The 15013-nt window shown below is 40.6% G+C and overlaps 1 protein-coding gene across 6 annotated transcripts in view; it reads right to left on the reverse strand.

Moving 5' to 3' along the window:
• Positions 1-3280: 3280 nt before the first annotated feature.
• septin9b (septin 9b) overlaps positions 3281-15013 on the reverse strand; it is an 81076-nt gene continuing 69343 nt past the window's right edge. For all 6 annotated transcript variants that reach the window (XM_069665319.1, XM_069665318.1, XM_069665317.1 and 3 more), the window contains 5 exons: positions 12530-12647; positions 9978-10073; positions 9659-9755; positions 7418-7469; positions 3281-5354 (listed from right to left, as the gene is read on the reverse strand). In XM_069665319.1, coding sequence (XP_069521420.1) covers positions 5138-5354; positions 7418-7469; positions 9659-9755; positions 9978-10073; positions 12530-12647 — 580 coding nt within the window. In that variant the 3' untranslated portion in view covers positions 3281-5137. The remainder of the gene's footprint in view (positions 5355-7417; positions 7470-9658; positions 9756-9977; positions 10074-12529; positions 12648-15013) is intronic.

Raw genomic sequence — 15013 nt, forward strand, 5'->3', positions numbered from 1 at the left:
TTGTTTCAGTGTACTACTACATGTTGCATGTCTGCAAATACTGGCAAATACATGTTTAAAGCTCCCTAGGGAAAGTTTCAGCTCCTTTTGAGGCTTCTGTCCTCTTATTTTTTTTCCTAAATTAAGGCTTTGATAAGTGCTGCTTATAATGAGTCCAAACTCCACTATTACTTGAGAGCTGACAAGGCCAATGTTATTTCTCAGAGTCAGCCATCCTGTTGACTTCAGTTGTTCATTTGATTACAGTCGAAGTCATTATGAGCTACCATGCATGCTGTGATAACTAGAAGTAGGGTGGATGGACGGGTGGACAGAGGGCTGACTGAACTGCTAACACCAGGATTCAAGGAGCCCTCTGGGGATGTCCTGTAATTCAACAACCCTTGTGTCTTGTTTGATATTTCTTGAAAAATGATGACATTATAAATTTACATTTACTCACACAGGCTATTTTGAACAGCAAATCTTACACAGCAAGTATAGTGGCAGCACGTCACACTTGTCTTGGTTGTGCATATCTTTCATACAGTTGTCTGGAAAAAAAGAAAACTAAAATAAACCTGTATATGCGATGATTTCATTAATCTGGGGATATGAACCGATATAGGTTCATGTAATAGCTAGCCACCCTTACGATAGCTAGCTGGTAAGCTAATTATGAAGCTGGCTAACTGGTAGGTTGCTTAATAGAACGTAAATGGAGAAGCTAGCTTGTAGGTAAAAAAAAACACAGGCACCGAACTGACAAGCAGCTAGCTGATAGGGAAATAAACATGCTAGCAGGCAGATAGTTAGCTAGCTAATATCTACAATAAAGTTCAAACTTAAAAATTATAGTAAATATTTTGACGGTTTTGGTTTTTTTATGTCACCATGCATTTTTGGTAACATACTTTCTAGCCTATAAAATACTTACATGTCGAATTATCATAATATCAGTGTTTGTAATAAATACATTTTCTAATTAACTGTACTTGGTTTGAGAGTTGCTATTTTACCAGACAACAGGTGCTTAAATCACAATAAGGTGTTTGAGAGAGGGTGACTGTACGGACTTACTGGAAGAGTCTGCACTCGACTGGACAAACACATTTCCACCCTCGGGGACGGTCTCTACAGGATGCTGCACATACAACAGTAACTTTTCAAAATAAAAGTTCTTGGAGTCTGAAACGTTTGCTTCTGCAGGGACGTTTTTCATTTATCACCCAGGTTTTAAATACTCTGTGTCTTAGCGCTGTGTTGGTATGGTTGTTTTTACATTTGAGTAGAAGAAATATTTACTTCTATTCATTATAAGAAAATTGATTGACACAGCCATTTGCTATGTATACACTCTAATAAAATCAGTTTAGTCTACTGTCCTAACTTTTGCATTAGATTTAGCTTAGTGTACCTATAAACGGTTATACACGGTGAGTGTTTTTTTTTCCTTAAGTAAAACTGATCTTGTGTTTTGATGAGAGGCTTTCTATTTGTCTTTTTTTGAGGAGATTGCACATGTTAGAAGTTTTTGTTTCCCAACAGTTTGTTCAATTTTTCCACAATCTGCCAACTCAAGAAGAAGCTCTGAAAGCTCACTTTTGGCTCAGACAGCCTCTCTCTGTGCCATAAGGTAATCCGTCTGGTATCTGAACAAATCTGTCCTGGTGTTATACAGTGTAAAAATCTGTGTACATTTTGGCAGGAAATAGGAATTCTGTGGTTACACTCACAGTAACTGATGTTTTCGCACTCTTTACTGTCTGGTATCCTTCACAATTATTGAAATATCAATTGGAAGAAGTCACTGAATAAGATGAAAAAAGGCCGTACTGGTGAGAAAGTAAAGATGTCAATTCATATCCACAAAGAAATTGTTCCTGTACCTGTGCCAGCCGGTGGCCCTGGCGCTGTCACAGTTGTCATTATCGCTCACCTTCATGCTTCAGGATGGCTGCCTGGGAAACTGTTTAGATAGAAGTGTCAACGTTGGCTGAATGTTCAATAGATACTGATTTTTATGGAACTTTCATTGTCTCTCACCTTCACATTTGTCATTTGTCACCCTGGGGTGTCGTCCTCAGCTCAGAGGAGTCTCAAACCGATGAATCCTACGACACAGAGACGGCAGGAAAAGCCACAGCGGGAGCTCTAAAGTGTTAGAGGGGTGACAATGACCTTTGACAAACAACGCTGTCAACACATTACTAACAGCAGGGTAGTTGAGAAAGAGAGAGACAAGAGGTGTAAATGAGAAGCTCTATTATACCAGAGCTGTGTGAGCATGGTGTGATGCCACTGCACCGCTCAAATATCACTTTTTCTCTCAGCTGGGTTTGTATTGTGAATGTGACATGATTGAAAAGCAAACTATTATGAACTGAGTTTAAGAAAAATAAGCTGCTTTTGTCCTGTAGTTAATGAGCATTACATTAAATGTAATGAGCAGTCATTACATTAAATTTACCCATTTCCAATCATTTCCTTGCTGAGCATATTGTTGACGCTCTTAGCCAAATGCAATGCAGTTTGTTAAAGCCTTTAGCATAAAGTGTCATATTTTCATCGCACCAACAAAGTATGGATTTTTGTATTTTTCCCACCAACTAATCCCTCTGTTTTTGTCATTTGTCTTATTTTCACGTTAATGTTTGTTTATGTGGGTAAAAAGTTAGTATTGTGGTTTCTTAATTAAAAATGTTTTAAGATGTCAAACCTTTTAAGTAGTCCTTAATTCACTGAAGTAAGCAATGTGTTTAATGGATGTATTTCATTAATTAAAGGGACGATACCTCTGTAAATATTCTAAGTTAATGTGTTTTCAAATTCATGAATGTTGCAGAAGAAGAGGGCTGCATGGTGGCGCAGCGGTTAGCGCTGTCGCCTCACAGTTAGAAAGTTCCTAGTTCGAACTCTGTTCGGACGAAGTGGGCCTTTCCGTGCGGAGTTTACATGTTCTCCCTGTGCATGTGTGGGTTCCCTCTGGGTACTCCGGCTTGCTCCCACGCCCCAAAGACATGCCTGTTAGGTTCATTGGTGACTCTAAATTGCCCGTAGGTGTGAATGTAAGCGTGAAGGGTTGAATGTCTTTATGTGTAAGCCATGTGATTGACTGGTGATCAGTCCAAGATTGTGAAAGCTATATTTGGAAACAGGATTCACTCAAGATGTTTTGAAACAATACTGACATATTTTCATGACTTCTATTTTGAAAATTATCAGCAGGAAGATTCATCAGCTGGCCATCTTCACTGGAATGAGTTTAGTTTCTTCATTTTTGACAATAACGACAATCCAATTTAAACAATAAAAATATCAATCTTTATTCTTTGAGATAGCATATCAAAGATAAAACCTTAATCTAGAATACCATAACAAAGTACACAAGAACTATACAACAGTGAACAAAGTGTAAACCAAACTTATTTCCAAACTGGTTTCTCTGGTTAAAAGTTCTCTTGGTTTTATTGAAAGTATTAATGCTTTTGTTTTCATGGATGTCAAATAGTTGTAACAGGGCAGAAGATAAATCAACTCACTATTTTTGTATGAGAATATTTTCAATTTAGCTGTAGCCTCTATAAAATATCCCTTGAGTTTCTATGAGTACACATATTTTCACAACAAATGGTTGCATCATGTTGGATATATAATGTTTTTTGGCATTCATTCCTCCTCTTGGTGGCAGAAAAATATCCTCCTCTAGTTTGCAATAAAATGTCACCACTCTACTTATTATCTATTGGCAGGATTGGTTGCAACTATCAATAATGAATGTACAAAAATAAAGACCACTCTTTCACTAGCAGGTAAAGTACTTTGATGCTAGTTATAGTGCAGCCTAGCTGACAGGGTAAGAACATACTGTATGAATGCAGCCGACAGAAAGCGAACACTGTCTAAAGCTAAACGTCATCACTGTTAAAGACCTGCAACAAACCTCTGTTAGCCAACATCTGGAATGAAATCTGAATTTAACTGATTACACTTAACATACACATAAATACCTATTCATAAATCAGCTCTATATACTGTATGTGCTTCTCTTTAGAACAGAAAAAAGGACTTTTATTTGGTTTACAGTCAGAAAAAAAGTGGACAAAAGGGCTGCAACAGTTGCACAGTTTCCTCCATCTTACACAATAACATTAGAACATGAACGACAGCAATAAAAATACAATAATAAATGAGCACTGTAAAATGCAAGGTATTACACAACATTGGCATTATATAGAAAGAGACAGGATGGTTTGGCAAAAAGGGGTTTTAAAAACATCATAACACAATGGAGAAATGACAAGAGGACATTTTGTTTCCCGTAAACTTCTCCACACTGCTGCTGCTTGCACTTTTCTTTTATTATTCTGCAGTGCGGAAGTGTCGACAACTTTCACTTCCTCCATAATACTTTAAACCTAATCTAAATATCCCTAGTTCACCCCTAGTATCTATACAAAACTATACACCACAACACAACGCAGACCAGGCCAGCGGCACTAACAGTTAGAGCTAATCTAGTATCATCTGATACGCTGAACTTCATTTTGAATCCTGCCATTTCTCCTCAGCCCTGCGTGGGGAAATCTCCCATCAAACCAACATTTTCTCTACACAAAAGCATTTGTTTTCTTATGAGCACTATTTTCCCATCACACTAACCGATTCTGATCAAAATCTTGCATTTCTGCTGCACTCCACTGCAGTCCTGACAGCCAGCGAATGCTCCTAAAATAAACCCAGCAGCCAGCGCTCACTAATATGACATGTATGAATCTACATTTGTTTATCTTTGACCTGACATCTCCCTGGTTTATTGTAAACAACCCTGGATGAAGATTGCATTGGACCGTCAGGAAGATGGGGAAAAAATACAATTTCTGTACAATATCTGGATCTGCAAGGAAGACAGGATTTTGCTTAGAAATGTTGGAAAAACTGGAGAAGAAAAGGAAAATGTTGAGATTTATTGTAATTGTAACTCCTTGAGAATTTAAAAGCTGTGGTTAGGTAGTTTCTTTTCTTGGCAAAACAGTCCTTCTGGGTAAGAAAAAAGGGCTTCACAGCATGAGTGTGTGCATGTGACTTGTAAACAGGATGCATGTGTGAGTGTGTGTGTTTGGTGCCTGGCTGTGTCCTGATAGCATTAATTGGCTCTCTACATCTCGTGGGTCAGGGCTTCATGCTGCGCAGCCACTCCGTTGGCCTGCACGACGTGGGGCAGCTCCTCAGGCTGACCGTTGGCCTGCGGCTGAACAGCAGGGTGGCTGGTTGGGTGCGAGTTGAAGTGGGCGTTGGATTCGTTTAAGCGGCGGACACGATATGTCTCATAGTGGATGCTGCCTGTGATGTCCTTGATGTTCTGCATGTGTGTCCTGAGAGAAAGAAGACAGAATTACAGCATCAGTTAGGCATCGCCTGGTCTGACAGCAAATGAGAAGTTAAATACGACTTCTCGTGTTACTTAATATGCTGAAGCACAGTGCTTTCCACAGAGGCTGCTGTGGCATGAGTCGGGTGCTTTTTCATTTGTACATCCAATTTTTTTTATCAATTTAATTTACCACACATTTTAACTACACTTATTACACGGCTGTGTTAAATACTTCTGATTGTGATTGGTCAATTAGGGCATTCTGAGGTCTGCTATTTCTCGATAGCATGGACAAGAAAATGTCAACAGACTCTGACAGTGATGAGACAGAAAACCTCAATCAGGTGCTGCGCTGATTCCTGCTGTCTTACCTCTTGAGTGAAAACAGCTAGCTTAGCTCATTTTAATGTGAGTAAAAACAGCTAGGTTGGCTTGTTTAATGTGAGTAAAAACAGCTAGCTTAGCTCATTTTAATGTGAGTAAAAACAACTGGGTTAGCTTGTTTAATGTGAGTAAAAACAGCTAGGTTAGCTCAATTTAATGTGAGTAAAAACAGCTAGCTTAGCTCATTTTAATGTGAGTAAAAACAACTGGGTTAGCTTGTTTAATGTGAGTAAAAACAGCTAGGTTGGCTTGTGAGTAAAAACAGCTAGGTGAGCTCATTTTAATATGAGTAAAAACAACTGGGTTAGCTTGTTTAATGTGAGTAAAAACAGCTAGGTTAGCTCAATTTAATGTGAGTAAAAACAGCTAGCTTAGCTCATTTTAATGTGAGTAAAAACAACTGGGTTAGCTTGTTTAATGTGAGTAAAAACAGCTAGGTTAGCTCAATTTAATGTGAGTAAAAACAGCTAGCTTAGCTCATTTTAATGTGAGTAAAAACAACTGGGTTAGCTTGTTTAATGTGAGTAAAAACAGCTAGGTTGGCTTGTGAGTAAAAACAGCTAGGTGAGCTCATTTTAATATGAGTAAAAACAACTGGGTTAGCTTGTTTAATGTGAGTAAAAACAGCTAGGTTAGCTTGTGAGTAAAAACAGCTAGGTTGGCTTGTTTAATGTGAGTAAAAACAGCTGGGTTAATTCATGTCAATGTGAGTCAAAACAGCTAGGTGAGCTCATTCATCATTAATATGAGTAATACCTCATGTTGTTAGCTCATGTTAAGAAGGCTAAAGTTAACCGTTGCTATGAACGCAGCTCTCACTGTGAGTGTAACAGACCACATTTAAATGGAAAACAGAAAGATAATCATTTTTAAATTAATACATAGCCATGTAAAAAGCACAATAATGCATAGTGAGCAGGTTGTTATCGCGGAATGGAACACAGACGCGAGCCCTGTTGGGGTTCCATTCCTGCGATAACAACTTGCTCACTATTCATTATCCCTTGCATGGCCAAGTATGGCGCAAAGTAAGCTCTTCAAGCATGTAAAAGTGCTAATTAAAACACAATTAATGCATAATTATGTGCGTGTGTCGTACTTCAAAACAAAATGAATGTTTTATTATTTAGTAAAATTATTTATTTATTGTGGTTTTAGTGTGGACATATCAGCATTATATGAAATATTGAAGAAATGAAAAGAGGCCTTTATTATTTCATGTAATATTGATGTTGATTCTTAAATATTAATACATGAAAAATATTTCATAATGTTTTCATTGTTTGTGAATATTCAATTCAGCTTCCCATGATAACGTTTTAACTGAAAGAATTGCATGAATATGCACATTGAGGAAATTGGGGTGCCCTGAAAAAAATCCCAAGCATGAAGTCACGATTTTTCTTCTAAAAAGCAACTTAGATGCTACCAGTCAATAGAAACCTTGGTTGAAATGCAGGTTGTAACATCCTCTAGAGAGACACACAACCCATCTTAAAGAATTTCATTAGTATTGATTTCAGTCAGGAAGTGAGTCTCACTGCTGCATCCAATTCATTTCAACACCTCTACAGAATGAAGTGAGTGCTTTCTTATCTAGCAAGAGGCTTGGTCCATAACATGTTTTCTATACCAGACTCAGTTTATGATAAAAAGCTCTCGAGTGTGTTGGAAGCTCACCTGATGAGGAGGTCTCGCAGGTAAGCAAACTCACAGTGTGCAATATTCTCAACTGCAAAGAGAGAAAAAGAGGAAACATTAGTAAAGTTATATCATCTGAGAGACTCACAGAAACAGTCCTGACTGGCATCTTTCCCTGTGCATTTAAAGTTGATCTTGAATTAATAGGTTAACTACATCTTATCCCTTAAACCCCTCTCTATTCCAGCTCACCTGCTATTCCTTAAAGCACCACAAGAGGGCAGTGTTGCCCTAAAGTCAGCCAGAGGGCATCAACTAACATGACATCTCCAGCAATTTTCTTAAGCCGAGATAACACACTCCACTTTCCAGTAATTGAATACATCTCGGCTCTCCTCTTTATTGGAGAACTTTAAGTGAGACGTTTTAACAAACTCCCGGTGACAAGCTGCTGGTGCCTCCAGTAGGACGAACACTTGTTTGAATTATAGATTACGTCAAGAATATAAATGAAGAAAAAAAAAAAGGAGGGTGCTATTTATGTAAAGCTTTGATATCCAGGGGCAGGAAATTAAATTCTCTTTGAAAGGAGGAGGGAGGAAGAACTGCTGGGCGTGTGAGCGCTGATTAGTGGCGTCGAGGGAGCTAACTTGTAACACTGCTGGTATCTTAAGTCAGTCAAATAAACAGTTTCCCCTCCATGTGTGATATGCAGAGACTTCCAGCTTCTCCTCTGAGGCCTGAATTATGATGTAGGTGCCGACAGGTCCAGCAGCTTCCTCTCTCCTCCTCTTCCTCGTTCCCTCTCTCCTGCCGCTTGCCTCTACTAGAACGGAGCCATTGTTCTTTTAGCCAGACGAGACGTCCGTGTACCTCGCCTCTCTCACCCTGCTGTTATGTGGAGTTCATTTCATAATGCTTCCTGAGAGAGGAGTCACCTTTAAATTCTCAACGCTAAAAGGGTTCATGGCTCTGAAATGTCATCTTTTTTGGGAAAAACATCACAGTGTTTGAGCTTAAACCAAATGCATGTCTGAGGTTCAAGTGAGACAAAAATACATTTTCTATCATGTTTTTAATCTTTAGTATCTTAAAAAGAAGGATAATTCTTGCCCACATTTGAGGCTTGTGATCCACATAGTTGTCTTATTGATTTTCAGGCAGTGGTGGAAGTAAAAGTAGAAATTTATCAAAGTAAAAATGCTTCATTACAAGTAAAAGTCCTGCATTTAAAGGTGTAACTTAGTAAAAATACATAAACAATCAGCAAGTTATACTTAGTCTCAAAAGTGACGGTATTTTGAGCCTCTGACTTTTTAACATTAATGTTACATTGCTAACAAAGTTGCATACGCAGCTTTAATGCAGACTGAGGTGGATCTAGATTTTAGTGCGTCATCGACTGCGAGTTGGTTTAGTCCAGGGGTTCGAAATCAAGGGATTGGAAAAAATAAAACAGCATAAAGCTGCAGCCTCCAGATTTTACTGTCTGAATAATTTACAAGATATTAAAATGGTTTATTTTTATACTGCGTTTTTTAATTTTACAATCCATTTATAGCACAGCCAATAAATTAGAGCTCAGTATGCAGTAAAAAGTGTGATGAGGTGCATGCTGGGAAGAGGACAGTGTTTGTTTGACTTTCACTTCCCGCTCGCCCAGACAGACGTCCTTTCCCACTCTCTCACACACACACATATAGGGTGAAGTGAGGACATTACCTCGCTGAGAACCTCCTTGGCAGTGTGAGCATGCATCACAGGCCAGCAAGCGTAAACAGTATTAAAGTTACTGCATGTAAGCGTGTGTGAGACAGTGTGCGAGTGGTTTTATGTTTCTGTCTTTTATCCCAAAGGACACAGAAAGTCCTTGTAAATCTCTTCCTCCTGTCTCGTCCTTAGTTACAGACGTCTCCGAGAGACGTACGTAAACACGCGCCTGGTAGTCAAACAACAGACGGTAAAATCAGCTGGACAGATTTTAAAGCTGCAGTTAGTTTTCCACGTGTTGAAATACTCCAAAACTGAGAATCTGTGGTCTTCTTTACAATCTATTTCACATTCAAGTTTTAGGTACGTCGTGAAAATGTCATCAACTGACCGGGCGGCAGGACTGTGCCATGACGGCCTCGGATCTGGTCACACTGAACAGATGTAATCCAGGGGTGACTACAGCTTTAGTGTTTGACTAGACAACACTGTGCAGATGGACTTCATACTTTATTATAGCTGTTTGTGTGTGTGTGTGTGTGTGTGTGTGTGTGTGTGTGTGTGTATTACCCTCTATGGTGCCCCATTTTGTTTTCCTTCCCAGAATCCTCTTGCCGTTCACCTGGTACTCCTGGTCACTGCCCACAACAGCAAAAGGGATCATCTCCTGTTGAGCGCACACATGCAAACACACACAAATGCACAAGTGTTACAAAAGATTTAATGCTGTTGGTTGATGCTACATTTGAATTTTTTAGGCTTATTTTTGTGGGTTTTATGATTCCTCCAATAAAAACACGACAGCAGACAAATAGAACAAATTACACCTCACTTTAAAAAATAAACCTCTGTGATTGCCATGTCCGATTTTCAGCAGCTTACGACTTACCCTGATTTTGTCATTGATCATCCTGTCCTCTGCATCCTCGTCAAACTCTTTCTGAGGGTAGACATCGATCCCGTTGGCTCGCAGCTCTTCCCTGATCTGCACAAAACCGAGCACAGGGCACAAACATCACGTCAGATTGCCTGGATAAACGTAGCAACGGCTGAAACGCACACTTAAGAAAGGGAAGTTCTAGTGTCAAACAAATCAGGCTGAAACCCTTCATCCGTCATCGCACCATCCTGGCGCTTGCCCTGCAGCTGACATTAAAGTCAATCTATCACCAAAATGATGCTTGGACTGATTCCTGTTTACATTCAGGTATTTCTGTTCGGGCTGCAGACGTGAATAGAAGCTGCTCTGACCTACGAGACCAGTTAAATAAACACCTGGTTATTTTGTACAGGCTGGTGTTGACACTAAATGATTCCTAATAGCCTTGACACGGAGGAGTTAACACGGAGGTTAACCACTCTCAAAAACCCATCCAGACAGAGGTATGGCTTACTGACTGCGTCTGAGTTTCAGTCATTATAAAGACATAGAGAGACCGAGCAACTCAGACGAGCTTCTAGGAAAACGTCCGTTTAATGAATGACTTTTCCCTCCCACAATTACTACTCTGACAATTTCCACTTGGTACTTGATCAAACATTTCACTATTTGTCCTTGGCAGCTTTCTCAGGCTTACATTATAGGATGCAAACCGGGTAAAATAGTACAAAAAAGCCACATCAACAGTTGGTTAGAGGAACAGACACTCACAGCTGGACATACCGAGGCTGTACATTAAGAAGGAAAAACCCTTCTTATTCTGTTTGCATGTCAAGTTGCTGCAGGGAAAACGGATAAAAAAAACATTTGGCACGAGAGGCTTTTAGTCAATAATCTTCAGGGTCATACGGAGCATGTTCAGCCAACCAAAACAATCCAGCTACAAGCCCTGCGGCTTCAATTCTCTGCCAGGGCCTGGCCCAATCCCTGCTTTGTTCTCATTGGACGGTGTTATAGGCATCAGGGGGAAAACGGTAGCCAAGACACCCAGCGTGCCTCGCTGAAATGAATAAAGCTGTTGGGGAAGTGTGTAGACTTGGAAGGAAGGATGGATAAAGGAAATGAGGGAGGAAGGCAGGTGGCTGCGGGCTGCCTCCTGTGGATTGAGAACAAATACACAGAGAACATTTATGACGCAAGCCAGGTGGAGCAGAGGTCTGGTGTAGTATGAAAGCTATGATGGGAAATGATGGCTGTGACTTTACAGTGGAGGATTAGCCACCCGAGACGTTGTATAGTAGCCCTTAAGTTTGCTATAAATGACACAACAGCTACATACCCAGTGCAAACAAAATCACATCTGTAAGTGACTAGCTTACTGCTAAAATAAAAAACGATTAACATACTTTTGCAATTTACTCCGAATACTGTTGCCGACTTTGGATGTGCAGTTCTGTTTATCGCACCAGCTCTTGTGAATTGAAATTGTACAGTTAAGGACAAGTAAAAAAATGCTGCTGTTCTGTGAGGCTTTACTTAGTCACAGCGTGCGTTGAGCTAAAAGCTAACATGCTAGCAAGGCAATGTAAACAGTTAAGCAGGTTTCCCTTGTTCACCATCTTGGTTTGGGGTTTTAGCATGCTAGCATTTGCTAATTAGCACTGATAACAAGATACAGCTGAGACTTATGGTGCCAAATGTCATTGCATTCCATCAAATGGCTATCAGGACGTTTCCCCCCAAAAACATGAATCTGAACGTCCTGGTGGTGTTAGACAAAGGACCAGGGGAGTCTGAACCAAAATCACGGACCAATTGGCTGTTAGCATAGCCTAAAAAGTTAGCAAAATTCAAACCAAGCTAATTTTAAGAGATTTGACAATTAAGTTTCAAAAACACGGATTTAAACTTGTAGTTTTTGTAGAAAATGATGTATATTCATTGTTTTCTACTTCCTTATACTGGTCATGTGACAGAAAGGTTGTGTTTTTTTCCTGTAGGCAACATGGCTGACTTGTACAATCGCCCAGCAATTCACTGGTAATGAAGGGCCTGCCTGTTCGGTTGGCAGCTGGGCAGAAGTTCCCCATCTAAAAAAGAACCAGACTTAAGAGTTGTGGATCGCGGCTCAGTAAATAAATGCTTCAAATAAACAGATCTTAAATGTTTCCGTCTGGACCGAGCATGACTTTTGAAGAGTTACAGTTACAAAGATGACACAGGATCCCGGGACGGGTATCATGTGGGTTTGCACAGATGGCTTTTGTTTGTAGTGACTGGCAGCTCTTCATATGTTGCTGACCTGTGGTTGTGGATACGCCGACACACTTGTGTTGGTGAGGGGATCCACCGACTGTTTGACCACTGATTTGCTCAAACATGTATTTTAAGCCTAAAGAATTGCTGCAAGGTTTGTGCAGGTGCGATGGCAGGAACATGTAACCGTATATTAATGTCACAAGCTAAATACGTCACACACAAAATTTTTTCAGACATTTAAAAGCAACTCTGCTCTCAAAACACCCACGCAATCCACAAACACACACACACACTGGTCTCACCGTCTGTTTAAAGAAGTCCCTCTCCTCCAGGGTGAGCGTGTCGGCCTTGGCGATGACGGGGACGATGTTGACCACCTTGCTGAGACGCCTCATGAACTCCACATCCAGAGGCCTCAGACTGTGGGGAGAAAAAAGAGATGACTGCTTAATACAATGGAGGAAGTAATCTAAATGTGTGTTTGGATGCACACCCAAAGCAGCTGAAGGATTAAAAAAGTAACAAGGAGTAAAAACATGTCAACTCCAAAAAAGGAACAGAAATTCTTTGGATATTAATGTAATGAAAAAGAGTAACCACTAGAGGGCAATCATGGTCTATTTTAAGACACTCAGTCCAACCTGGCTCCTCATGTTGATGCTTCGCACTAACATGCTGCTGTTTCCTATTCTCAGTCAGTGAAACTATTTTGCTGTAACACCCTCTTAGGCATGATTTAAGTAAATTAAAAAACAGCTTTCAGGTTAATTTTGAGGTTTAAACGCACAAAAAGAGAATCAAATACTGCTTTATGTTTGCCGTTACCCATCTGTACTTAATATTCTGCTCTCATGTAACTCAAAGCAGAATTGTCCCTACTGTAGCACTGTCCTTACACTTACGGCCTTCCTATTTCTCTCTGCCCTCTGTATTTTTTTTCTGTCCCAACATTCCCTCCAGTTGCTCCTGCAGACAGACTCCCCTCATGCTGTCTGCTCTGCCCTCCAATTAGCCCGAGCCAAGCCCGGCCAGCCTGGTTCAAAGACCCGGGGGCAGCTGGAGGGGAGGCCGCGTCTGCCAATAACTGACAAACATGTCACCGTGAACACAGGCTGCAGCACAGGGGATCATATGTTAGATAGAGAAGAGAGGAGCTGCACAAAGGTAAGGAGAGATGACACAGTAAGCGGTGCATTCAAACAGGAGATACAGAGCTCTACACACCGGGGACCACTGGCATGTGTTGTATGCTTGCAGAGAGTTAGGGTAGTGAGGAATCAAAGCAAAGACAAGAGAGACAAATTATGTAACTGCAATCATAAACTGTCTATGTGCAGATGCATGAACGTATAAATAGGAAGTCGAGTTGTGTCATATGCATGGCCGAGCAGACATGCACACTTTCATGTGCACACATGTAACTTTCGCATGAACATATGCTGAATGGGCAATAAATATGTATGTATGCACGCATGCACAGATGTCAATAAAAATCCTTTGATGTGGTCAGCTGGGGTAAAGAGGCAGCCATGTTTCTTTGAATACATTTAGAACAATAAGCTCTGCGGCCAAATTAGAGGTGGAGAAAACAGCCGACCACAGCGCATATAGCTCTCCCTCCCTTCCTTATTTTCTATTATAAATCAAAAAGCAGCACTGAGTCGATGAGAGTCAAAGTACAGCCTTCTTTTTCTCAGGAAGACATGTTAAATAAGGTAACAAGAAGACCGCCTTGAGGGAAACTAGTGTGGCCGACTCTGCTTTTATCAGAAATGACTGCCGATGCCAAGTCTGCGTTCTGCTCCGCTGAGAACTGCTCGTCTATCTGAAACCACAGGAGCGGCTTAAAAGCAGACATGCGTATTACATTAGAGCCTCGATGAACACAAACTGCTGTTAAAAATGAATCAGACAAAAAGATAAACCCTCTTCCAATGATAGATGCCTGTGAGAGAGAACTTCCTGTTTGTCGTTCTTGGACTGTGGTCACATGGCAGAGGAGTCGAGAGGCTTCTGGCACAGTGTCTGTGTGTAATCGGGAACAGGCCTTAATTTAAAACTTAAACAGGCGTTACTGTGTGAAATTTAATAGGGAAAAAAAGAAAACAACGCAAATCTGTGCTGTATTATATTATCTAAATCTAATTATGTACTTGAAACTGTGTTTTTACATACATTTATCTCCATGCCAGCTCCCCAACAGATGTCTCCTTTGTTCTCCTGCCTACAACTCTCTGGTTGTCTGTAAGGAAGACACCACTTCCTGACAGATGTTCACATCTTTTCTTTCAGAATGTGTGGGTGTATCTTCCTGTATTCATGAGCAAAATCAGGTACAGTTTGCTCGTCTTGGATGTTTCTCTGCGTGTGTGTGTGTATGTATGGACACTTCAACACAGACTGACAACGATCGCAGTGTTTGTGTTGTCCGATTAAGCAGCTGTAAGCGATATGATATACAAACACATTCAGGGCATCCACACAAGTGGAGTTAAACAAGTGTTTGCATGTCCACTGCCCGCTCAAGTCCACTGCACTCACGTTTACATGACCAGACACACACACATTCTCCGAAGCAGCAGCTGTGGCGACAAGAGCAGATGATGAGGGGGTCCGTCAAACAGCGGGACACACAGACACACACACATGTCATCCCCCACTCACACAGAGAGTCTGTAAGTGGACAACTGTTGAGTTACTGGTGCGTTGAAATATGAAGCAGCAGTGGATGGAGCCGTCACGGAGATCTGCAGTCAGATGGTTGGAGAATGAGTGTGTGTACAGCT

Source organism: Semicossyphus pulcher, unplaced genomic scaffold, assembly GCF_022749685.1.
Source record: "Semicossyphus pulcher isolate SPU_LCO1_2020_fin unplaced genomic scaffold, fSemPul1.0.p SCAF_17, whole genome shotgun sequence".
Taxonomy (NCBI): Eukaryota; Metazoa; Chordata; class Actinopteri; order Labriformes; family Labridae; genus Semicossyphus; species Semicossyphus pulcher.